General features: G+C 43.2%; 1 protein-coding gene across 7 annotated transcripts in view; it reads right to left on the minus strand.

Annotated features, from left to right (window-relative positions):
* Positions 1 to 25525, minus strand: part of stau2 (staufen double-stranded RNA binding protein 2) — a 339148-nt gene that overhangs the window by 255042 nt on the left and 58581 nt on the right. For 6 of the 7 annotated variants that reach the window (XM_067980463.1, XM_067980462.1, XM_067980461.1 and 3 more), the window contains one exon: positions 6540 to 6670. The exons of the other annotated variant lie outside the window; for it this stretch is intronic. In XM_067980463.1, coding sequence (XP_067836564.1) covers positions 6540 to 6670 — 131 coding nt within the window. The remainder of the gene's footprint in view (positions 1 to 6539; positions 6671 to 25525) is intronic. 7 annotated transcript variants of the gene reach the window in all.

Consider the following 25525-nt stretch of genomic DNA (forward strand, 5'->3'; position numbering starts at 1 on the left):
GTCACTAGCCACAGAATACCCAGCCTCTGACCTGCTCTTGTAGCCACAGTATTTATGTGGCTAGTCCAGTTAAGTTTCTGGTCAATGGTGACCCCCAGGATGTTAATGGTGGGGGATTCGGTGATGGTAATGCCGTTAAATGTCAAGGGGAGGTGGTTAGACTCTCTCTTGTTGGAGATGTTCATTGCCTGGCAATTATCTGCACGAATGTTACTTGCCACTTATCAGCCCAAGCCTGGATGTTGTCCAGGTCTTGCTGCATGCGGGCACAGACTGCTTCATTATCTGAGGGATTGCGAATGGAACTGAACACTGTCGTCAGCGAACATCCTCATTTCCGATCTTATGATGGAGGGAAGGTCAGTGATGAAGCAGCTGAACATGGTTGTGCCTAGGACACTGCCCTGAGGAACTCCTCCAGCAATGTCCTGGGGCTGAGATGATTGATCTCCAACAACACTACCATCTTCCTTTGTGCTAGGTATGACTCCAGCCACTGGAGAGTTTTCCCCCTGATTCCCATTGACTTCAATTTTACCGAGGTTCCTTGGTGCCACAATCGGTCAAATGTTGCCTTGATGTCAAGGGCAGTCACTCTCATCTCACGTCTGGAATTCAGCTCTTTTGTCCATGTTTCGACCAAGGCTGTAATGAGATCTGGAGCCGAGTGGTCCTGGCAGAAACCAAGCATCGGTGAGCAGGTTATTGATGAGTAAGTGCCGCTTGATAGCACTGTCAATGACACTTTCCATCACTTTCCTGATGATTGAGAGTAAACTGGTGGGATGGTAATTGGCCGGATTGGATTTGTCCTGCTTTTTGTGGACAGGACATACCTGGGCAATTTCCACATTGTCGGGTAGATGCCAGTGTTGTAGCTGTACTGGAACAGTTTGGCTGGAGGCGCAGCTAGTTGTGGAGTACAAGTCTTCAGCACTACAGTCGGGATGTTGTCGGGACCCATAGCCTTTGTTGTATCCAGTGCACTCAGCCTTTTCATGATATCATGTGGAGTGAATCGAATTGGCTGAAGACTGGCTTCTGTGATAGTGGGTAATCGGGAGGAGGCAGAGATGTAACATCTACTCGGCACTTCTGGCTGAAGATGGTTGCAAACGCTTCAGACTTGAGTTTTGCACTCAAGTGCTGGACTCTGCCATCATTGAGGATGGGGATGTTTACAGAGCCTCCTCCTCCCGTTTGATGGTGGACAATTAAACAACTTTCACGACTGGATGTGGCAAGACTACAGAGCTTTGATCTAATCCGTTGGTTGTGGAATCGCTTAGCTCTGTCTCTAGCATGTTGCTTCTGCTGTTTAGCATGCATATAGTCCTGTGTTGTAGCTTCACCAGGTTGGGACCTCATTTTGAGGTACACCTGGTGCTGCTCCTGGCATGCTCTTCTACACTCCTCATTGAACCAGGGTTGATCCCCTGGTTTGTTGGTAATGGTAGAGTGAGGAATATGCCGGGCCATGAGGTTACAGATTGTGCTGGAATACAAATCTGCTGCTGCTGATGGCCCATAGAGCCTCATGGATACCCAGTTTTGAGCTGCTAGATCTGTTCTGAATCTATCCCATTTAGCATGGTGGTAGTGCCACACAACACGTTGGATGGTGCTCTCAGTGTGAAGACGGGACGTCGTCTCCACAAGGATTGTGCGGTGGTCACTCCTACCAGTACTGTCATGGACAGATGCATCTGTGACAGATAGATTGGTGAAGACGAGGTCAAGTAGGTTTTTCCCTCATATTGGTCTCTAATCGGCCCTACTCTTTCCTTAGTTATCCTCTTGCTCTTAATGTATTTATAAAACATCTTTGGGTTTTCTTTGATTTTACCTGCTAATATTTTTTCATGCCCTCTGCTTTCCTAATTTCCTTTTTAACTTCACCCCTGCACCTTGTATACTCCTCTAAGATTTCCGTAGTATTGAGTTCCCCGTGTCTATCATAGACTTTCTTTTTCTGCCTCATCTTACCTTGAATGCTTCTTGACATCCAGGGGACTCTAGATTTGGCAGCCCCTCCCTTTTTTTTGTGGAAACATGTTTACCCTGAACCCCTTGAATCACTCCTTTGAATGTCTCCCACTGCTCTGATACTGATTTACCTTCAAGTATCTGTTTCCAGTTTACTTCTGCTAAATCACTTCTCAGTTTAGTAAAATTGGCCTTTCCCCAATTGAAAACTTTAACTCCTGCTCTGTCTTTGTCCTTTTCCATAACTATGCTAAAACTAACTGTATTATGATCACTACCACCAAAATGCTCTCCCACTGCTACTTCTTCCACCTGCCTCTCTTCATTTCCTGGAACTAAATCCAGAACTGGGCTTGCTATATATACTGGCTAAAAAAAATTCTCCTGTATGCAATTTAAGAATTCTGCGCCCTCTATGCCATTCACACTGTTTGTATCCCAGTTAATATTAGGGTAGTTGAAATCCCCTACTATTACTGCCCTATTATTTTTGCACTTCTCAGAAATTTGCCTACATATTTGCTCCTCTATCTCCCTCTGACTGTTTGGGGGGTCTATAGTACACTCCCAGTCATGTGACTGCCCCTTTTTTGTTCTTTAGCTTAACCCATAAGGCCTCATTTGATGCTCCTTCTAAAATATCATCCCTCCTCACAACTGTAATTGTTTCCTTAACCAAAATTGCCACTCCCCCTCTTTTATCCCCCTCTCTATCGCGTCTGAAAACCCTGTAACCAGGGACGTTGAGCTGCCAGTCCTGCCCCTCTTTAAGCCATGTTTCTGTAATAGTTAAGATATCATACTGCCACGTGTCTATCTGTGCCCTCAGCTCATCCGCCTTATTTCCTATACTCCTTGCATTGAGATAAATACATTTAAGGACTGCCAAACTCCTCTGTTGTTTATTTTCTAACCTTTGTTCCCTCTGCCTTCCAGACTCACTCACTAAATTTCTGCCTTCCATTTCCAATTCCGACTTTATCCCATCTGAATCCACACTCAGGTTCCCATCTCTGAGCAGGCAGTCCAAGAAGGACATGGAGGAGAATTTTCTGGTGAAGGTGTTCCCATGACATTGTTGCTCTTGTCCTTCTCTGTGGTACAGGTCACAGAACAGGGAGGTGCTGTTGAAGTAAGTTTGGCGAGTTGCTGCAGTGCATCCTGTAGATAGCACTTACAGCAACTACAGTGAGCCAAAGGTGATTATAGAGTTCGGTGACGGGGTACAAAGCAAAAAGTTCATGAGACTGCAGGATGGTAGGCTGGCCAGGAGAGCCCTGGAATAGTTGAGTCTGAAGATGACAAAGGCATGGATGAGGGTTTCAGTATCGGATGGGCTAAGGTAGGGTGAAGGCAGTAATTAGCCTGGGAATTACGCTGACAAATTTCATCATACAAACTCTTAACAAGTCCATACTAAATTTTTTCCCCACAATTTGCAAAGAGGCATTATCTTATCAGTGTCAGCTTGGTTCAATTGGTAGCACTCTCACCTCTGAGTCAGAAGACTGAGTTCAAGCCCCACTACAGGAATTCAGCACATAATCTAGGCCAACACTGTAGCATTCCGGCATAGTGGCGGAGGATTGGAGGACGGCTAACATTGTACCGTTGTTTAAAAAAGGGAGCGCAGGATAGACCGAGTAATTACAGCCCAGTCAGCCCAACCTCGGTGGTGGGCAAATTATTGGAATCAATTCTGAGGGACAGGATAAACTGTCACTTAGAAAGGCACGGACTAATCAAGGACAGTCAGCACGGATTTGTTAAGGGGAGGTCATGTCTGACTAACTTGATTGAATTTTTCAAGGAGGTGACAAGGAGGATCGATGAGGGTAGCGCAATTGATGTAGTCTACGTGGATTTTAGCAAGGCTTTTGACAAGGTCCCACATGGCAGATTGGTCAAAAAAGTAAAGGTCCATGGGAGCCGAGGGAATGTGGCAAATTGGATCCAAAATTGTTTCAGTGGCAGGAAGCAAAGGGTAATGGTCGACGGGTGTTTTTGCGACCGGAAGGCTGTTTCCAGTGGGGTGCCACAGGGCTTGGTACTAGGTCTTTTGCATTTTGTGGTATACATTAATAATTTGGGCTTAAACATAGGGGGCATGGTTAAGAAATTTGCGGATGACACAAAGATAGACTGTGTGGTTAACAGAGAGTAGACAGCAGGAAGATATCAATGGACTGGTCAGGTGGGCAGAAAAGTGGCAAATGGAGTTTAATCCGCAGAAGTGTGAGGTAATGCATTTGGGGAGAGCAAACAAGGCAAAGGAATACACAATAAATGGGAGGATACTGAGAGGTATAGAGGAAGTGAGGGACCTTGGAGTGCATGTCCACAGATCCCTGAAGCTAGCAGGACAAGGTGGGTAAGAAGGCAGATGGAATGCTTTCATTTATTAGCCGTGGCATAGAATATAAAAGCAGGGATGTTATGCTGGAACTGTATAAAACACTAGTTAGGCCACAGCTTGAGTACTGTATACAGTTCTGGTCACCACATTATAGGAAGGATGTAATTGCACTAGAAAGTGTGCAGAAGAGATTTACGAGGATGTTGCCAGGACTGGAGAATTTTAGCTATGATGACAGATTGGATAGGCTGGGGTTGTTTTCCTTGGAACAGAGGAGGCTGAGGGGTGATTTGATTGAGGTTGACAAAATTATGAAGGGCCTAGATAGAGTGAATAGGAAGGACCTATTTCCCTTAGCGGAGGGGTCAATAACCAGGGGGCATAGATTTAAAGTGATTGGTAGAAGGATTAGAGCGGAAATGAGGGAAAAAAAATGTCACCCAGAGGGTGGTGGGGGTCTAGACCTCACTGCCTGAGAGGGTGGTAGAGGCAGACACCCTCAACTCATTTAAAAAATACGTGGATGTGCACATGAAAAGCCGTGACCTGCAGGGCTACGGACCAAAGGTGGGAAAGTGGGATTAGGCTGGGTGGCTCGTTTCTCTGCCGGCATGGACACGATGGTCGAAAGGCTTCCTTCTATGCCGTAAATTTTCTATGATTCCCTCAGCACTGCACTGAATTGTCAGCTTTTGCCATCCTTCATTGACTAAACAGAGCCTGCCTGCTCAGTTGAATATAGAAGATCCCAGAGCACTACTCAAGGAAGAGCGGGGAGCTCCCCCAGCATCTCTCAAACACCACCACCAAAACACATTAATTGGTCCTTCATTTCATTACTGTCTGTATAACCATGCTGTGCACAAACAGGCTGCCATATTTATCTACAAAAACAGTGACTACACTTCAGAAGTAATTCATTTGCTGTGAAGTTCTTCATGACACCCTGAGGACATGAAATGCACTATATAAATGCTAGTTCTTTCTTAAAATAAACGGGGCAATCCTCATGTTAAAATAGCAGACAGAGGAATTTGAAGCAAAAGTGCTAAGCGCTCATATGAAAATATCTCTCAGTGTAATTTCCAGGTTATAATGGATTATGGACATTTAGATAAAAATCACTTGAATCTTTCAACAAGGAAGCTTTACTGATACACAAATGGGACAGATGAACATTCCTCAGACTGTCTATTATCAAAATTAGTACAACATTAGATAACAGAAAGTCTTCCATGAAGTCTAGTTAAAATCTAGTAAAGCATTTAAATTATTGAGCAGATAACTTAGTGCTTCTGGACACAGGTAGACATACATAAACAACTTTTAAACGGAAACCATTGAGGCCTAATTACTTCTGAGTTTGATGTTTTCTCCTCCCATTCCATACAGATGACAAGCTGAAAAACATTATTTGTACCACACTTTAGGAAGGAGAGGCAGTGCAGTGTAAGGGATTTAGAATGCAGGTATTAAAATTGCTGTACAAAACAAAGTTGAGGGGAATCTTTGATCAATAAGTCTGATGATAGGAAATCTTTTACCAAGTTGATAGTTATAAAGCCAAATTAAATTTAATATTCAAAGACAATGTTTAATGATTTGAAGTTGCATACAGTGACAACAGCAGGGCCACGTTAAAGGCACTCAGAGGCTGATGAGAACAAGTCATTTGTTAAATTTGGTTACAATAAGCACAATTTTAATCTGCAAAAATCATATACAATTGGATAGGTCGTCACAACTTAAGTGTCCACTACATTTTAGGGGAGGAGGGGAGAATTAATTTAATATTTTCTACCAACTGATACACACTTAACTGAACTTAAGAGGGAACAAAACTGGAAATAAACTACTAGAAAAACACTAAAGCCTTCCAAAGACCTATACATCCACGACAAAGTCAGGCATCTAGTCACAAATAATTATGCATTTAATTTGAGAAATATCTGATCACACAGATAAAGGCATACCTTACATTAATGCCCTCATTCATTTCACAAGGCCATCTAGAAGTCAAGATTATTTCATCTTCAATATTCACTTATTAATCAATGGCACCAAGATCAGGATAACAGACTTATTAAAGGGGAAACCCCGGATGGAATAAGTATTATTTCCTAAATCAATATGTGAAGCAAAGTAGTGCTACAAAATTCTAATAGAATTTTTTTTTAAAATGCTTTTCAATTATTACCTTGGCATGGGCAGGCCCTCTTTCATTCAGAAGCTTGTACTGGGGCTGGATTCTGTTGAAACGGGCTAACTCATTCACCAGACACATTGGGGTTTTCTCTTTGGGGTTTGCCATGTTATCCTGGAAAGAAACTGCAACCAACACATTTAAGAAAATATACCATGTAACAATGCCCAGCTTTGGAGAAAATAAATATTCACTTCACAAATAAAAAGATGACTCATACTCATTGCTTTAACTTATTGCCTGTACAAGACCTTGGTTAGGTCCCATCTAGAACACAGTGTCCAGTTCTGGTCCCCTCACATGGTGGGAAATACTGAGGCCCTTGAAAAGGTTCAGAGGAGGGCACCAGATTAATACCTAGGCTAAGGACCCTTGGCTATCACAATAGGCTCAATGAGCTGGGCCTTTTTATTCTACAAAAGTGCAGACTTAAGAGAGATTTAGTTTAAAATGATGATGGGACTAGGCTGTGTACATAGGGACAGATTATTTGAATTAGATAAGTTAGAGAGAACAAGGGGATCTGTCTACAAACTGCGAAAGCATAGAATTATATCAGATGTCAGGAAATTTTTCTTTTCCCAGAGTATCATCCCAAGAAAACTAATATTGAATCAGGGACAGGGACTCGATAAAATTAATATAAGTAAAGCAACAGTAATGAAGAAAATAATAGCACTAAAGAGTGACAAATCCCCAGGACCAGATGGTTTCCATCCCAGGGCTTTAACATCCTGGGGGTCACCACTGACCAGAAACTTAATTGGACCAGCCATATAAATACTGTGGCTGCAAGAGCAGGTCAGAAGCTGGACATTCTGCGGCGAGTGACTCACTCCTGACTCCCCAAAGCCTTTCCACCATCTACAAGACACAAGTCAGGAGTGTGATGGAATACTCTCCACTTGCCTGGATGGGTGCAGCTCCAACAACACTCAAGAAGCTTGACACCATCCAGGACAAAGCAGCCCGCTTGATTGGCACCCCTTCCACCACCCTGAACATTCACTCCCTTCAACACCAGCGCACTGTGGCTGCAGTGTGTACCATCCACAGGATACACTGCAGCAACTCGCCAAGGCTTCTTCGACAGCACCTCCCAAACCTGCGACCTCTACCACCGAGAAGGACAAGAGCAGCAGGCACATGGGAACAACACCACCTGCACGTTCCCCTCCAAGTCACACACCGTCCCGACGTGGAAATATATCGCCGTTCCTTCATCGTCGCTGGGTCAAAATCCTGGAACTCCCTTCCTAACAGCACTGTGGGAGAACCTTCACCACACGGACTGAAGCGGTTCAAGAAGTCGGCTCACCATCACCTTCTCAAGGGCAATTAGGGATGGGCAATAAATGCCGGCCTCACCAGCGACGCCCACATCCCATGAACGAATATAAAAAAAAGGTGAGCACATTGCAGATGCCCTCACTATAATCTTTCAAAGTTCTCTAGATTCAGGAACTGTCCCTCTGTATTGGAAAATTGCACATGTCACTCCGCTTTTTAAGAAAGGAAAGAGAAGGAAACCAGGGAATTATAGACCAGTTAGCCGAACATCTGTTGTGGGGTAAATGCTGGAGTCTATAATTAAGGATAGGGTGACTGAACACCTCGAGAATTTTCAGTTAATCAGAGAGAGCCAGCATGGATTTGTGAAAGGTAGGTCATGCCTGACAAACCTGATTGAATTTTTTGAAGAGGTGACAAAAGTAGTTGACAGGGGAATGTCAATGGATGTTATTTATATGGACTTCCAGAAGGCATTTGATAAGGTCCCACATAAGAGACTGTTAGCTAAGACAGAAGCCCATGGAATCGAGGGAAAAGTACGGACTTGGTTAGGAAGTTGGTTGAGCAAAAGGCGACAGAGAGCAGGAATAATGGGTAGGTACTCACATTGGCAGGATGTGACTAGTGGAGTCCCGCAGGGATCTGTCTTGGGGCCTCAATTATTCACAATATTTATTAACGACTTGGATGAAGGCATAGAAAGTCTCATATCTAAGTTTGCCGATGACACAAAGATTGGTGGCATTGTAAGCAGTGTAGATGAAAACATAAAATTACAAAGTGATGTTGATAGATTAGGTGAATGGGCAAAACTGTGGCAAATGGAATTCAATGTAGACAAATGTGAGGTCATCCATTTTGGATCAAAAAAGGATAGAACAGGGTACTTTCTAAATGGTAAAAAGTTAAAAACAGTGGATGTCCAAAGGGACTTGGGGTTCAGGTACATAGATCATTGAAGTGTCATGAACAGGTGCAGAAAATAATCAATAAGGCTAATGGAATGCTGGCCTTTTTATCTAGAGGACTAGAGTACAAGGGGGCAGAAGTTATGCTGCAGCTATACAAAACCCTGGTTAGACTGCACCTGGATTACTGTGAGCAGTTCTGGGCACCGCACCTTTGGAAGGACATATTGGCCTTGGAGGAAGTGCAGCGTAGTTTTACTGGAATGATACCCGGATTCAAGGGTTAAGTTACGAGGAGAGATTACACAAATTGGGGTTGTATTCTCTGGAGTTTCGAAGATTATGGGGTCATCTGATCGAAGTTTATAAGATATTAAGAGGAACAGATAGGGTGGATAGAGAGAAACTATTTCCGCTGGTTGGAGATTCTAGGAGTAGGGGGCACAGTCTAAAAATTAGAGCCAGGCCTTTCAGGAGCGAGATTAGAAAACATTTCTACACACAAAGGGTGGTAGAAGTTTGGAACTCTCTTCCGCAAACGGCATTTGATACTAGCTCAATTGCTAACTTTAAATCTGAGATAGATAGCTTTTTGGCAACCAAAGGTATTAAGGGATATGGGCCAAAGGCAGGTATATGGAGTTAGATCGCAGATCAGCCATGATCTTATCAAATGGCAGAGCAGGCACGAGGGGCTGAATGGCCTACTCCTGTTCCTATGTTCCTATCACTGACCTTTAGAATAAGTTGCCGACTTGTTATGTGGATGCAGATTCCCTGCAAATGTTCAAAAGGGAACATAAGAACAGAAGTAAGCCATTTAGCACCTCGAGCCTGATCCGCCATTCAATGACATCATGGCTGATCTGTGACCTAACTCCATATAACTACCTTAGCCCCATATCCCTTAATACCTTTGGTTAACAAAAATCTATCAATCTCACATTTAAAATTAACAATTGAGCTCGCATCAACTACCATTTGCGGAAGAGAGTTCCAAACTTCTACCACACTTTGCGTGTAGAAATGTTTCCTAACTTCGCTCTTGAAAGTCCTGGCTCTAATTTTTAGACTATGTCCCCTTGTCCGAGACTCCCCAACCAGCAGAAATAGTTTCTCTCTATCTGCCCTATCAGTTCCCCTTAATATCTTGAAAACTTCGATCAAATCACCCCTTAATCTTCTAAATTCCAAGCAATACAACCCTAGTTTGTGCAATCGCTCCTCGTAATTTATCCCTTGGAGTCCAGGTATCATTCTAGTAAATCTACGCTGCACTCCCTCCAAGGCCAATATACCCTTCCTAAGGTGCGGTGCCCAGAACTGAACACAGTACTCCAGGTGTGGTCTAACCAGGGCTTAGTATACTGTAGCATAACTTCTACCCCCTTGTATTCCAGCCGTCTAGATATAAAGGCCAGCATTCCATTAGCCTTTTTGATTATTTTCTGTACCCGCCCATGACATTTTAATGATCGATGTGCACGGACCCCTAAGTCTCTTTGGACTTCCACTGTTTTGAGCTTTTCACCATTTAGAAAGTACTCTGATCTATCCTTTTTAGTTCCAAAGTGGATGACCTCACATTTGTCTACATTGAAATCCATTTGCTACAGTTTTGCCCATTGACTTAATTTATTAATATCTCTCCGTAATTTCATACTTCCATCTACACTGCTTACAATGCTGCCTATCTTTGTGTCATCGGCAAACTTGGATTTTTTTTTAATTTGTTCATGGGATGTGGGCATCGCTGGCGAGGCTGGCATTTATTGACCATCCCTAATCGCCCTTGAGAAGGCGATGGTGAGCCGCCGCCTTGAACCTCTGCAGTCCGTGTGGTGAAGGTTCTCCCACAGTGCTGTTAGGAAGGGAGTTCCAGGATTTTGACCCAGCGACGATGAAGGAACGGGATGGTATGTGACTTGGAGGGGAACATGCAGGTGGTGGTGTTCCCATGTGCCTGCTGCTCTTGTCCTTCTAGGTGGTAGAGATCGCGGATTTGGGAGGTGCTGTCGAAGAAGCCTTGGCAAGTTGCTGCAGTGTATCCTGTGGATGGTACACACTGCAGCCACAGTGCGCTGGTGGTGAAGGAAGTGAAAGTTTAGGGTGGTGGATGTGGTGCCAATCAAGCGGGCTGCTTTGTCCTGGATGGTGTCAAGCTTCTTGAGTGTTGTTGGAGCTGCACTCATCCAGGCAAGTGGAGAGTATTCCATCACACTCCTGACTTGTGTCTTGTAGATGGTGGAAAGGCTTTGGGGAGTCAGGAGGTGAGTCACTCGCCGCAGAATACCCAGCCTCTGACCTGCTCTTGTAGCCACAGTATTTATATGGCTGGTCCAATTAAGTTTCTGTTCAATGGTGACCCCCAAGGATGTTGATGGTGGGGGATTTGGCGATGGTAATGCCGTTGAATGTCAAGGCGAGGTGGTTAGACTCTCTCTTGTTGGAGATGGTCATTGCCTGGTACTTGTCTGGCGCGAATGTTACTTGCCACTTATCAGCCCAAGCCTGGATGTTGTCCAGGTCTTGCTGCATGCGGGCACAGACTGCTTCATTATCTGAGGGGTTGCAAATGGAACTGAACACTGTGCAATCATCAGCGATCATCCCCATTTCTGACCTTATGATGGAGGGAAGGTCATTGATGAAGCAGCTGAAGATGGTTGGGCCTAGGACACTGCCCTGAGGAACTCCTGCAGCAATGTCCTGGGGCTGAGATGATTGGCCTCCTACAACCATTACCATCTTCCTTTGTGCTAGGTATGACTCCAGCCACTGAAGAGTTTTCCCCCTGATTCCCACTGACTTCAATTTTACTAGGGCTCCTTGGTGTCAAGGGCAGTCACTCTCACCTCACCTCTGGAATTCAGCTCTTTTGTCCATGTTTGGACCAAGGCTGTAATGAGGTCTGGAGCCGAGTGGTCCAGGCGGATCTCAAACTAGATATGTGGCTCTCTATCCCGTCATCTAAATAGTGAATAGTTGAGGCCTCAACACAGGTCCCTGTGGGACACCCCATTCACATCCTGCCAATTTGAGTACCTGCCCATTATCCATACTCTCTGCCTCCTGCCGCTCGGCCAAGGGAGATGGACAAGTTTCTGGAGGAGGTTGATATCGCTGCATATAGAAAGGTAGGTGGGATTCATGGTCATTGTTATCCCCTGGAACTTGTTTTTGATTGCCCTTGGGGATAGGAGAGGAATTTCTCAGGATTATTTTTCCAAAATTCGCCTGGGTTTTTTTGAACTGGCTTTTTGCCTCTCCCAGGAGATCACAAGACTGCTGGTGGGTGGGGTGTATTGGGTGCATGTTGCTTAGGTTCAACGTGGCTAAACGGGACAGACTCGATGGACCAGTTGGTCTTTTTCTGTACATCTTTTTATCTGTTCATATAAAGTAACCATTTACTTTATCAACTGAGCAATATTCTCAAGTACAACTAAAGGCAATGTTGTTTTCAATTACAATTTTGAATATAATTAGGGATTGGGTTTTCACTATTTTTCTTTCCAATCAAAACACAAACTTTGCTATAATTTTCAATCATCAAACCCACAGGTACACAGTTCAGAGACATGCAAGTCCATTTAAAGTACATCCAAATTCATCTCCTTTCCCCCTAGTTGCTTCAGTGACATTCTTCATTCTTTTAAGATGCATTTATATTGGTTTTGTGTCACCAACTCCCAACATGCAGGTTTTGCACAGCCAGTGGCAACACCAAAGTAAACTTGTCTCCAGAAACATTTGGTGAGGGTTTCCCGACAGCCAGCCTTAGCAAATCCAACAAGTTTACTTTGGGGCTGCCACCGGGTGCATGACACCTGGGTGTCAGAAACTGGTGGCACTAACACAGCACAAAATCAATATAAAAGCAACTTTAATTCAAATCAATATGCAAATTCAAAATATACACACAAGAATTAGAAGGAAGTCAGTGTAAATCCAAGTTGAGGTACTACATTGGCCTGGACTAGAGAGGGAGAAAAATGGTTCCTACTCCTGATCACTGGCTTCTGCTGAAAAATACACGAGTATGAGGCAAATGGGTGAAGATAGGATTAAGCTTACCTGTGATGCTATTCACAATCAAACAGCTTGCTGACAATCACTATCTGATGAATGACCATTTGAGCAAGTGACTGACTGTCTGCAATTGCATAATCATACCCAGAAAGGAACCTTCAGATGGGAATGGGAAAAGAAATGCCACTAAAATATTAGAAAGAATTACTGGCTAATATTATTTGGGTACAGTAGTCTAGTGGTTAGTAACCCAGAGGTCATGAATTCAAATCCCACAGCAAGTTGGGAAACAAAATTCAAAAAACCTGGTAATTTGTCAGCTAGCACCCGAAAATGACCATGAAAGCCGCTGGATTGTTGTAAAAACTTAACTGGTTCACTTATGAACTTCTGGGAAGGAAGCCTGCCACCCCTAACTGGCCCTCAGGAATGGTTAATAAATATTGCTTTGCCAATGTCGCCCACATCCCAAGAATAAATATAAAAAAAACTTTATATGCCAGTTAAATTATTTTAATTCTGCAAATGCTAGAACCATCAACACAACTTTTAAAAAGTAATAATAAAAAAACACTATATTCTCAGCACTAAACAATAAATCAAAATCCAGGTTATGAAAATAAATTGTAACCATTAAAAAGACTTTCTTTCCCCCAAAAATGGATAGTTTCACATGTAGGTTTTAAATGAGATGGCACTGCGTCATTTATTAACACGTAAATTTGTCACTCCTCCCCGTCCTAACATATGCATAAACTAAGATGATTCCCCAGCATCAGAAGTCAGGGTCAGAAGTATTTCTAGTGGCACAGGTCACACTTAAATCAGAGCTCTATACATGTATACTTAAACACATTCACCAGCTTCTGACATTTGATTAAATTTCTAATGTGAGACAGCTGACAGAATAGTCTACTCTTTTCTAATATTAAAAATTTACAAAAAGTCAGAAAACCACCCCAAATTCTTTTCAAAACTGCATGTTTTAATATGGAAAGATCGGCTCTGCAGTAGCTATAATTAAATAAGTGACATGCAGCATCTGAGCTATAAAATTACCCCTCTTTCTTCCCTCCTTGCTTGAAGGCATTGCCTCTTACTAGGGTACAATTCCAGTCACCAGAAATCATATGATACCTCATCAAAGTGGCTGTTCTTCACGTGTGAGCTTAGATAGCAAGTGTCAGTGGGTTATTCGACTGCAGAGAGTATCACACTGAAACCTGATTCTATTCTCATTTGACATCTAAACACACTTTCCAATTGGTGTCACTTAGTATAATCAGGAGTGGGAATCTTGGCTGATTTGTTCCCCTCTCTAAACCAGGAGCATTGAAATGAATTACAGAACTCTTGGGGACCTTCTAGACTGTGCAGTTTAGTACCCTTCACTGGGTCAGTCTTATTATTGACACCAAGCTGCTGATTTCTCAGGAATCTTTAAAAAAAGATACGAATAAGGAAGCCCATTGTCCCATCTTAGTTTATCCATCCAGAAAGACATTACAAGTTGGTTTCCCCTCCAGACGGAACTATTACGGCATCCAACTGTTAGATGATTCTAGGGTTTGCGCCTTCATTACCCTACCCAGAAGTCCATTCAATGCGTTGTGTGAAGAAATTCCAGACATCCTAAATTTGCCTTTTACTAGGTTTGAACTGATGCCCCCTTATCGTACTGTTACGGTTTAGTTTGAAGTAACGCTCAGGATCTACGATTTCTATCTACTATTTTATATACCTCTGCATAGTTACCTTTCAATCATCTCCTTTCATGGCTGAAAAGCCCAAGTTCCTCCAGTTTTTCTTTATTGCTCAGTCCTCTGACACTAGGGATTTGTTTTGTGCCACTTCTCTGAACTGTCTCCAGGGCTAGAATCTTGGTGACTAGAAACGGACATGGTACTCAAGATATGGTCTGACTAGAGCATTATATAGTCTCTCACCTATACTCTACTATATGGACTATACAGTCCAGCACTCAACTAGACTTGACTATTCCAATGCTCTCCTGGCCGGCTTCCCATCTTCCACCTTCTATAAACTTGAGCTCATCCAAAACTCTGCTGCCTGTATCCTAACTCGCATCAAGCCCCGTTCACCCATCAAACCTGTGCTCACTGACCTATACTGGCTCTGGGAAAGCCTCGATTTTAAAATTCTCATCCTTACCCCCTCACTATCTCTGTAACCTCCCCCAGCCCTACAACCCTCCGAGATCTCTGCGCTCTCCAATTCTGGCCTCTTGCACATCCCCGATTTTAATTGCTCCACCATTGGCGACCGTGTCTTCAGCTGCCTAGGCCCTAAGCTCTAGAATTCCCTCCCTAAACCTCTCCGCCTCTCTACCTCTCTCTCCTCCTTTAAGACAATCCTGAAAACCTCTCTCTTTGACCAAGCTTTTGGTCACCTATCCGAATATCTCCTTATGTGGCTCCGTATCAAATTTTGTTTGATAACGCACCTGTGAAGCACCGTGGGATGTTTTACTATGTTAAAGATGCTATATAAATGTGCGTTGTTGTTGTTGTTGTTGTTAAATGCCACTCCAAAGTGATTGGACATGTTGAGTGCTAAGACTACTAAAACTTCTGGATCACTCAGCATCATCTTTAGCTATTCCGACGCCATTTATGGAGTGATTGATTATGTCATCCACCTTTTCCTCCCATCATCAGTAGCATACACACTCGTATTGGATTTCATTAGTCATTGTTCTAACTACTTACATATTTTGTAGCTCCCAAGCTGTATCCTCAGATTCAACTGCATCCCCACCCCGATATTTGGTATTGTTTGTTAATTTGGCAATTTTTATTTAAGTTTCTGAATTCAAGTTGTAAATTAGAAACAGTAAGGGTCCCAATAATGATTGCTGTGGCACCCTATTTGAGCAAATTTCCTCCCCAACCCCAAGACCAACATAATTCCTCTAACAAGTAACTGCTGCTTCCTAGCCTTCAGCCAATTTCTTATCCACTCCCAGGTATTACACTGAATCCCCGCCATGACAAAAAATTAAGTATTTTTATCTAGTTTGGGCTTGGTGGCTGTCCCTTTAAATCCATTTACAATAAAGAAGAAGCTCAAAAGCCAGCTGCAAGTAAATTTCATTTGTATTTTAAATGAATATCAATATTGTCAGGTTTGTTTAGTTGTCTCCAAGGTTACAATCTTGGGAGAGGAACCAAGCCACATAGTCCAAACATAAACACCGCTGTGCAATTGGTTGCAAAGGGCTGTACAGGCTGGGAATGACTACTGCAGTCCATCTGGCCAGTTCCAGTATCTAAGGAACATAATATCCTATGATAACACCCATAAGCCTCTATCAAATTTTGTTCAGGTACTTATTCAATTCTCTCGAATTTGCTGATATAAATCAGACCCCACTGCCCCCTTGTTTCAGGTATGTATACACCAGACAGCTCCATTTTGAATTGAGTTGTTGGTTATTTAAATCCAAGGATCCCCAGGGTATTTAAGTTGAATTGTTCAAATCAAACAAAGTCGGTTTACAAGTTTCATTAGTAAAGTCATTGTTGCACATATCTTATCAGAAGTCAGCTCATACTAAGTGGAAGAGGTTTCCAACTGGAGGGGAAACTGCCACTATACATGAGGTCACCTCATTTGAGTAGCGGGCACTTCAAATTCAAGGCCAGCATATGGAGGAGGAAGCCAGAGGTTGCAAAGCAGGAGAAATGCTCCCACTGGAGGGTTGGTTTACATCTGCACCTTTTGAATAATGCGTCTGAGTACTCTAAAGTGTCATGATTCAAGAAGGGAAGCAATGCTTGCGCTCAACAGCATATCGTGAAGGTTTCTTAAGTTGCCAGAAGTTAGCCTTCCATTATCATTTCTTTGTTTTATGTATTTTCTGGTGCAGATGACCAATCAAAGCCAGGCCATTCCACTACCAGATCTGCAAGCACCCATGACCCACCCTATCATGCGCTCCTGATCTTCCAAGATCCATTCACCCTGGGGGATTTAGGCGGTCAGCTTTAGGGTAGTATAACCAGTGAAGCACAAAACACAGGTTAATAGGAGTAAGGGGAAGAGGTGATAGAGAAGGAGGAGGTCTGTCGTGGAGGGGGGAGGGGGAAGAAGGGATAGAGGGACCCCCCCACTACTGTCTGTTTCAGGGATCCAGATCAGCAGGGTCGCGTCTGCTTTCAAACAAAGATTGCTCAGAGCATTTGCTTGCTGCAGTCTTTGATTAAGGGGCCAAGCAGTTTCTGACGCTTGGCAGCAAGTGTGGAGGAATCTATGAGATGCGTTTGTGGGGTTCTGATGCAATGTAGCGAGGCCATGTAGAATGCCTTGAAGTGAGCGACAACTCCCAGGCCATGTGCAACACAGCCCTTGGGCTGTTGCTACATTGCCAATCTAGGTATCAGACATGAATGCCCACAGGGCTGCAATTCAAGCATTGCAGTGTGTGTTTCTCAATGGACAGGTTCACAGATAAGCTGAGACAAATGAGAAGGAACGTGGCTTCAGACTTCAGGAGTGTCATATCTGCAGTAAGGTCAGTTGTCACACTGATGAGCATGCACAGTGGCAGGGAGTCCATGAACAGGAGGTCACTGCAGCAGATGTATGCTCTCCAGCCTGCACTATTATTGGAAAATTCATTCCACCCCCTCCCCCAGAAAGTGATTCTAAGAGTGACTAAAAGCATGCAGGTCACACTGCTGCCTCCGCAGAGGAGGACTGCAGGCTTACCTGGTTCCAAAGCACACACAGATCAATAGCGACCAAAGTCCAAGGTGCTTTCTTCATATGGTTGGCTGCTAGTCCCTTGCTCTATTCCTGCCACAGGGGATGCAATAGGAAGGAAAAAACTTATATTTGTATAGCGCCTGACCTCAGGATGTCCTAAAGCACTTTACAGCCAATAAAGTACTTTTGAAGTGTAGTCACAGTTGTAGTGTAAGAAAACACAACAGCCAATTTGTGCTTAGCAAGGTCTCACAAACACCAATGACCATGACCTGTTTTTGTGATGTTGATTGAGAGATAATTATTGGCCAGGACACTGGGAGAGCTGCCCTGTTCTTCTTTGAATGGTGCCATGGGATATTTAACGTCCACCCAAGGGGGCAGATAAAGCCTCAGTTTAACGTCTCATCTCAAAGACAGCACCTCCGACAGTGTGACACTCACTCAGTACTGCAGTGAAGTGTCAGCCTGGATTATGTGCTGAAGTCTCTGGAATGGGTCTTGAACCAATAATCTTCTGACTCAGAGGTGAGGGTGCTACCATTAAACTACACCTAAGTACGAGAGTCATGGCAGTTAAGTACAAAATACCGAGTTAAAAGAGAGTTAAACACTGTGGTAAGAGAACTTGGATGTAGACTTTTCTAATTTCTCCTAGTTGCTGTTTTCTGTGTAATTTGGTTTCTTCTCCAGTATAACGCCCTAGCCTATGGCAATGTTATGCAGCATACAGCAAAGACTATGGGCCCCGACAACATCCCAGCTGTAGTGCTGAAGTCTTGTGCTCCAGAACTAGCTGCGCCTCTAGCCAAGCTGTTCCAGTGCAGCTACAACACTGGCATCTACCCGACAATGTGGAAAATTGCCCAGGTATATTCTGTCCACAAAAAGCAGGACAAATCCAATCCGGCTAATTACCGCCCCATCAGTCTACTCTCAATCATCAGCAAAGTGATGGAAGGTGTCGTTGGTAGTGCTATCAAGCGGCACTTACCAATAACCTGCTCACCGCTGCTCAGTTTGGGTTCCACCAGGACCACTCGGCGCCAGAACTTATTACAGCCTTGGTCCAAACATGGACAAAAGAGCTGAATTCCAGAGGTGAGGTGAGAGTGACTGCCCTTGACATCAAGGCAGCATTTGACCGAGTGTGGCACCAAGGAGCCTCGGTAAAATTGAAGTCAATGGGAATCAAGGGGAAAACTCTCCAGTGGCTGGAGTCATACCTAGCACAAAGGAAGATGGTAGTGGTTGTTGGAGGCCAATCATCTCAGCCCCAGGACATTGCTGCAGGAGTTCCTCAGGGCAGTGTCCTAGGCCCAACCATCTTCAGCTGCTTCATCAATGACCTTCCCTCCATCATAAGGTCAGGAATGGGGATGTTCGCTGATGAATGTTCAGTTCCATTCGCAACCCCTCAAATAATCAAGCAGTCCGAGCCCACATGCAGCAAGACTTGGACAACATCCAGGCTTGGGCTCATAAGTGGAAGGTAACATTCGCGCCAGACAAGTGTCAGGCAATGACCATCTCCAACAAGAGAGTCTAACCTCCTCCCCTTGACATTCAATGGCATTACCATCGCCGAATTCCCCCACCATCAACATCCTTGGGGTCACCATTGACCAGAAACTTAACTGGACCAGCCATATAAATACTGTGGCTACAAGAGCAGGTCAGAGGCTGGGTATTCTGCGGCGAGTGACTCACCTCCTGACTCCCCAAAGCCTTTCCACCATCTACAAGACACAAGTCAGGAGTGTGATGGAATACTCTCCACTTGCCTGGATGAGTGCAGCTCCAACAACACTCAAGAAGCTCGACACCATCCAGGACAAAGCAGCCCGCTTAATTGGCACCCCATCCACCACCCTAAACTTCATTCCCTTCACCACCGGTGCACTGTGGCTGCAGTGTACCATCCACAGGATACACTGCAGCAACTTGCCAAGGCTTCTTCGACAGCACCTCCCAAACCCGCGACCTCTACCACCTAGAAGGACAAGAGCAGCAGGCACATGGGAACACCACCACCTGCACGTTCCTCTCCAAGTCACACGCCATCCCGACTTGGAAATATATCGTCGTTCTTTCATCGTCGCTGGGTCAAAATGCTGGAACTCCCTACCTAACAGCACTGTGCGAGAACCTTCACCACACGGACTGCAGCGGTTCAAGGCGGCGGCTCACCACCACCTTCTCAAGGGCAATTAGGGATGGGCAATAAATGCTGGCCTTGCCAGCGACGCCCACATCCCATGAACGAATAATTTAAAAAATGATCCTGGATACTTTGGTAGGACAGTAGTGCAAGACCCTCCAGAGCAGTTCAAGCACCGGAACCTCTGCTTCGGGATTCCTATGGCGTTCTGGTAGGAAAGAATTTCAGAGCTGTGGTCAGTGACTTCAACAGTGACAGGAAGAGTGGTGCCAGCACTGCAATAAGACTCTATATCTGCCCTGAGAAGGTCGCAGAGCTCCCTCACCAGCTCCCTGATAAACCTCGGTCACCAGATACACTGTTTCTCTGACCAGTGTATAAATGTCCACCGGGGCCAATATATCCTTGCAATACATTCTTGTTCCCAGGTAATTGCAGACATAGGCCCTCCTCATGATGTTCCCAGACCTCCTTGATATCCTGCATGGCTTTACTTTTGTCATACAATCATCATCCTCCTCTGGGTCGCATAGGTAGAAGGGCAAACTGAATGGCACATGCATAGCGGGTTTCTTAGGTTGCAGAGTTCAAAAAGCCACGGTTATAAGCTGCCATATCATTTTCGGATAAGCCTCTGTTTCAAAGTACCAATCTATAATGGCTTCCTCAATGATAATGACTAAAATACTTACTTTCATAGCTCACAGCACTTAATTTATCTGGATGCAAGCATCGTCTGACCTGTGACTGGCGGAAGTACAGGAAAAAAGACTACCAATTAGTATGATGCTATTGAAATCGTATATAAAGGAAGTCCAGTTACAACATCTCGCTGAGGTGCAATAAAATTCTAAACAAATAAAACAACTGCAGCATTACTGGGGCACCAAAAGGCGCAGTGGGATAGCGCCCAATTTTCTAATGCGTTACGCCTTATCAGGCAGTATACACAGGAAAATCTACCCTGTAAAATAAACAGGGCATTAAAGTCTAACTTCTCACACAATCAGATTTGTTAGAAAGACTACACATTTGATGTTTGAATTATTTAATCACTTAAACATAATACACCAGAAAATGTTGATAGTGTTTATGATTTGAAGTGTTGAAAGATGTAACACAGCCATCAAAATCCCTATTCTATAAACAATATATAATATTTCAAATTTGGTACAGGGGTCGGTCATTCGATTGAAAACTCCCATCTAAACCAACTCAACGGCGATTGTTCCTACAAACATTTTTTTTTCAATACCTGTGATATCTGTAGGTGGCACTGTGCTGTCATAGCTTCCCCGTCATGTAACACCCACTATTGTAGTAAGTGTCCTGCAGGGTACTCAGTCAAAAGCTTTAAATATTCTACCTGCCATTACAGGCCTCCCATCACTGGTGACGCTGTGGCATGAGTCACCAGGTCCTTCTTTGATCCATTTCTTTTAATCAGTATTTTGAGAAAAACTTAGAATTATTATCTTTTATTTCTAACTTTTTTAAAAATCAAATTTCAAAACCCTACCTCTTGTGCCATTTCGCTTTCTCCCAACTCTGCCCCGCTCCATTAAAAAAATCACCTACCCTGCTACCGCATATCCCTGACCGCTTCCCAAGTCATTCTGCGCCAAACTCTGTTGAATGGAGCTCAACTTGTGCCTGCCAAAGATTGGGAACTCTAAAAACATCATACTCGACATCTCTCCCAGCTATTTCCCAGATCATGATTAACACTTCTGGCCAAAGACAGGGCAGACAGTTGCCTTAACTACCACAATTAGGCACGCTGCAAGTCCATACATCTGACTTCCAGTACCAAAAAATCAGGCAAGATAATCTGAATGCAGTGAGAACAAGAGAAAGCAGTAGAAACAGATGTGAAACATGGATGAGAGGAGAGAGAAATCAAAGCAAATGAGATTAATCAGGGAAACAGAAATTAAGACCATATACTGAGCAAAATCAGCAGCAACAGAATGGAGGAGAGAGAAATCATTACAAAAAGACACTGCAATCACAGACAGCAGCAGATCAACACGACAAAGGTCAGACAAAGTGTTCCTACCACCATCCCCCCCCAACCCATAAGACTCCTCTACCTTCTCTCCTTCCTGACCTCTAACCCTCCTTTCCCTTTGCCATCCCTGGTCTCTGAGCCTGCTCTATGTTTCTCCCTCCACCCTCTAAATCCACTCTGCCTCTCCCATCACCCCTACCTGCTCTACCTTCCTCCTGTGGCCTGCAACATTACACCCCTATCTCACCTTGGTTCAAGATTCATTTAATAATTTATTACATTCAACAGATGTCACTCCTGGTGCTTTGGTACATTACTGCATATAAAAAGTGGTCAGATCAAGACAGTTGGGAGTCTTTTTAACCAGACATTTCTAAAAAAATTTAACTCACTCCTCCAAATATTGAAAGTCAGACAAGTCAAGTCAAAATTCTATTAACAATATTACACATTTTACAGTTTATCTTCATTAGTATTTAATTGAAAATGTTACTTGAAGACAGTTCATTAGTTTCAATGTTGGTATATAGAAAAGTACAAAATCAGATACTCTAAATGCAATTTTACCTTAGATAAGTAACATGCAGTGCTCTTGCAGCCTGTCCAGCATTCCAATGTAAAACAGGGTAATTCTACAGGCCCACATTTTTGTGGGTTTCATTCACTAACTTGTCTAAATTTAAATGGAAAACTATGCAACCAGACTCCCTCTCTTTTTGCAATAGGAATTGTGGCCCTCTGGCTTCCAGAAAAGGGGGCAAAAACAGCAGCATTAAAGAAATAGGGGAGAGCAGCAAACCTAGGTCATGATTTGAGGCACCATAAAAGTGGCTAATTTCAAATGAAGGCTGAAAACCACATCCTGGCTTTACCCGGGAGCAAGTTTGTCTATCATGGGGGAAGTTTCAAAAGTGGCAGTCAACCAACCATGCTGCAAACAAATATTTGTCAAAGCACATTACGGTATGGGGACAGGTAAAAGACAGAATTTTGTATACTGAATACTTACGCACACTTATCTGTAACATCTCCCGGTTCTGACGAAAGTAATTGATCTGAAATATTAACCCTACCTTCCTCTCTCCACAGTTGCTGCCTGATCTGCTGAGTATTTCCAGCATTTTCTGTTTTTATTGTGGAATGCTGTCTTTTTTTATAACTTTTTGCTCCTCTTTTCAACCTATCCATGGCGAGGGGAACTTTTTGCCACTTCAATTGTGCATATTAATTCAGTTTTCTCATACATGTATGTTCATTATCTCATCCCAGCCAGTTCTTCTGATGGTGCCGTTAGGTAGTATACAACTGGCCCAGGAAAGATTTACGGTGCTTTTATATCGCACAAGATCCACAACGCAGCCAGTTGCAAGCCAAATATAAAACCGATGGGACTCACTAAGACTGGCTGTCGAAAAGACCTGTCTTTAGTGGTTTCAGTATTTGGGGAATCCGGTGACACCTTCCTTCTCTGTAGGAAAGCAGCTAGAATCTCCTCTGAAGCACCACCAACAACTGCCCTAAAGCAAGGTTGGCCCAGTTGGCAGTAGTGCTGGGTCAGAAGTTTGTAGGATCAAGCCCCAGACCAATAATTGAGTCTATAATCTAGGCTGGCACTCCAATTCAGTATTAAGGAGTGTTTCATTTTCAGAAGTGGTGTCCTTAGATGAGGCATTAAACTAAGGCTCTGTCTACTTGTTTAGGTAAACGTTAAAATACAAACTGAAATGGGTTGGTATCCTAGAAGGATGAAATCAAATGGTCCAAAGGGCCTTGATCTGAGCCCATCTTTTAAGAACCTGCCTTGTGAGGGGGGAAGAGGGGGGTGAAAGAGTGCAAACCCACATGCCATTACTTGATCAAATAATCCACTGATAAATAAATTGTGTGAACCAACTTTCATTATTTTGACATTTTATTAGATTTACCATGTTCATTCTTTTTCTGTTCCAAACATATCTGAGTAGAACTAGTCCATTTATTATCACATAATTTAAAATAAATTTTTAAAACCACCTTCATCAAATATTGCATGGGAGAGGTTTATGACTGCTTAGAGGCATAGTGAATTCATTGAATCATAGACTGATACAGCGCAGAAGGAGGCCATTCGGCCCATCATGCCTTTGAAAGAGCTATCCAATTAGTCCCACTCCCCTGCTCTTTCCCCATAGCCCTGGAAGTGTTTCCATTTCAAGTATTTATCCAATTCCCTTTTGAACGTTATAATTGAATCTGCATCTACCACCCTTTTAGGTAGTGCATTCCAGATCATCATAACTCGCTACCTAAATTTTTCTTTCCTCATGTCACCTCCGTTGTTTTTGACAATTACCTTAAATCTGTGTCCTCTGGTTACCAACCCTTTTGCCACTGGAAACAGTTTCTCCATATTTACTCTATCAAAACCTTCATGATTTTGAACACCTGTACCAAATCTCCCCTTAACCTTCTCTGCTCCAAAGAGAACAAACCCAGTTTCTCTAGTCTCTCCACGTAACTAAAGTCCCTGGTACCATTCTGGTAAATCTCCTCTGCACCTAATGTCTTGACATCCTTCCTAAAGTGTGGTGCCCAGAATTGGACACAATAATCCAGCTGGGGCGTAACCAATGTTTTATTAAGGTTTAGCATAACTTCCTTGCTTTTGTACTCTTGCCTCTATTTATAAAACCAAGGATTCCGTATCTCTTTTTAACAGCCTTCTCAACTTGTCCTTCCATCTTCAAAGACTTGTGTACGTACACCCCCAGTCTCACTGTTCCTGCACCCCCTTTAAAATTGTACCATTTAGATTATATTGCCTCTCCTCATATTGCCTCTCCTCATACTTCCGATCAAAATGAATCACTTCACATATCTGTGTTAAATTTCATCTGCCATGTGTCTGCCCATTTCACCAGTCTGCCTATGACGTCCTGAAGTCTGTTACTATCCTCCTTTCACAATTTACTACATTTTCGAGTTTTGTGTCATCTGCAAACTTTGAAATTATGCCCAAGTCAAGGTCATTAATACATATCAAAATGAGCAGTGGTCCCAACACTGACCCTTGGGGGACACTACTGCACACTTCCCTTCAGTCTGAAAAACAACCATTCACCAATTCTGTGCGTTACATTATGTTACGTTACATGTTCGATTCTACTAGATACCACAAAGGAAGCTAGTTTTGGAATTTTAAAAATATTTAAAATAACTCAGTATTTTATACACTGCATAAAATAAATGGCAACAATTTCATGGCAGCTGATCAGATGTGAACTACACTAACAGAAGTAACGAATTAATGACTGTGATAACACAAAGGAATGTTAACAGCGTGTTAGTGTAATACCAGAGAAAATTAATTCCCTTGATTGGAATTATTCTTTCATACAACACAGAACCCTATTAATTTTGCAACTGTAACTCCATGGTAGGCAATTATGCCCTTTGAATGTCAATCAGAACTAGAAATTGTCAGTAGAATTGTGCAGCTGACAAAACTCAAAAGCCTCCACAGCTCTCCAGACCATTGGTAATACATTGCAGTACTATAAATAAATTTCAAAAACAAAGTTGGTGTGCACTGAGGGGAGGAAGTTAAAGGCCACAATTTAATTGAGGGGTTACATCATAAATTATTAGAGATGCAGATCTCCTCTTCTCCAATTGAATTGCAGACTTTTAACTCCCAAACACCCACTGCTGTACATATTTTACTTGAATACCCAGCAAACATTACCAATTCTAAATTTAATGTTGTCAGATTTTGGTGGATCATGGTTATTATGTAAAATGATGCAAGTTATCCAATTCACTTGATAAATTATACAGGCTCACACAAACAGCGTAAATACAGTAAGTG

The sequence above is a fragment of the Heptranchias perlo genome, chromosome 3, assembly GCF_035084215.1.
Source record: "Heptranchias perlo isolate sHepPer1 chromosome 3, sHepPer1.hap1, whole genome shotgun sequence".
Lineage (NCBI taxonomy): Eukaryota > Metazoa > Chordata > Chondrichthyes > Hexanchiformes > Hexanchidae > Heptranchias > Heptranchias perlo.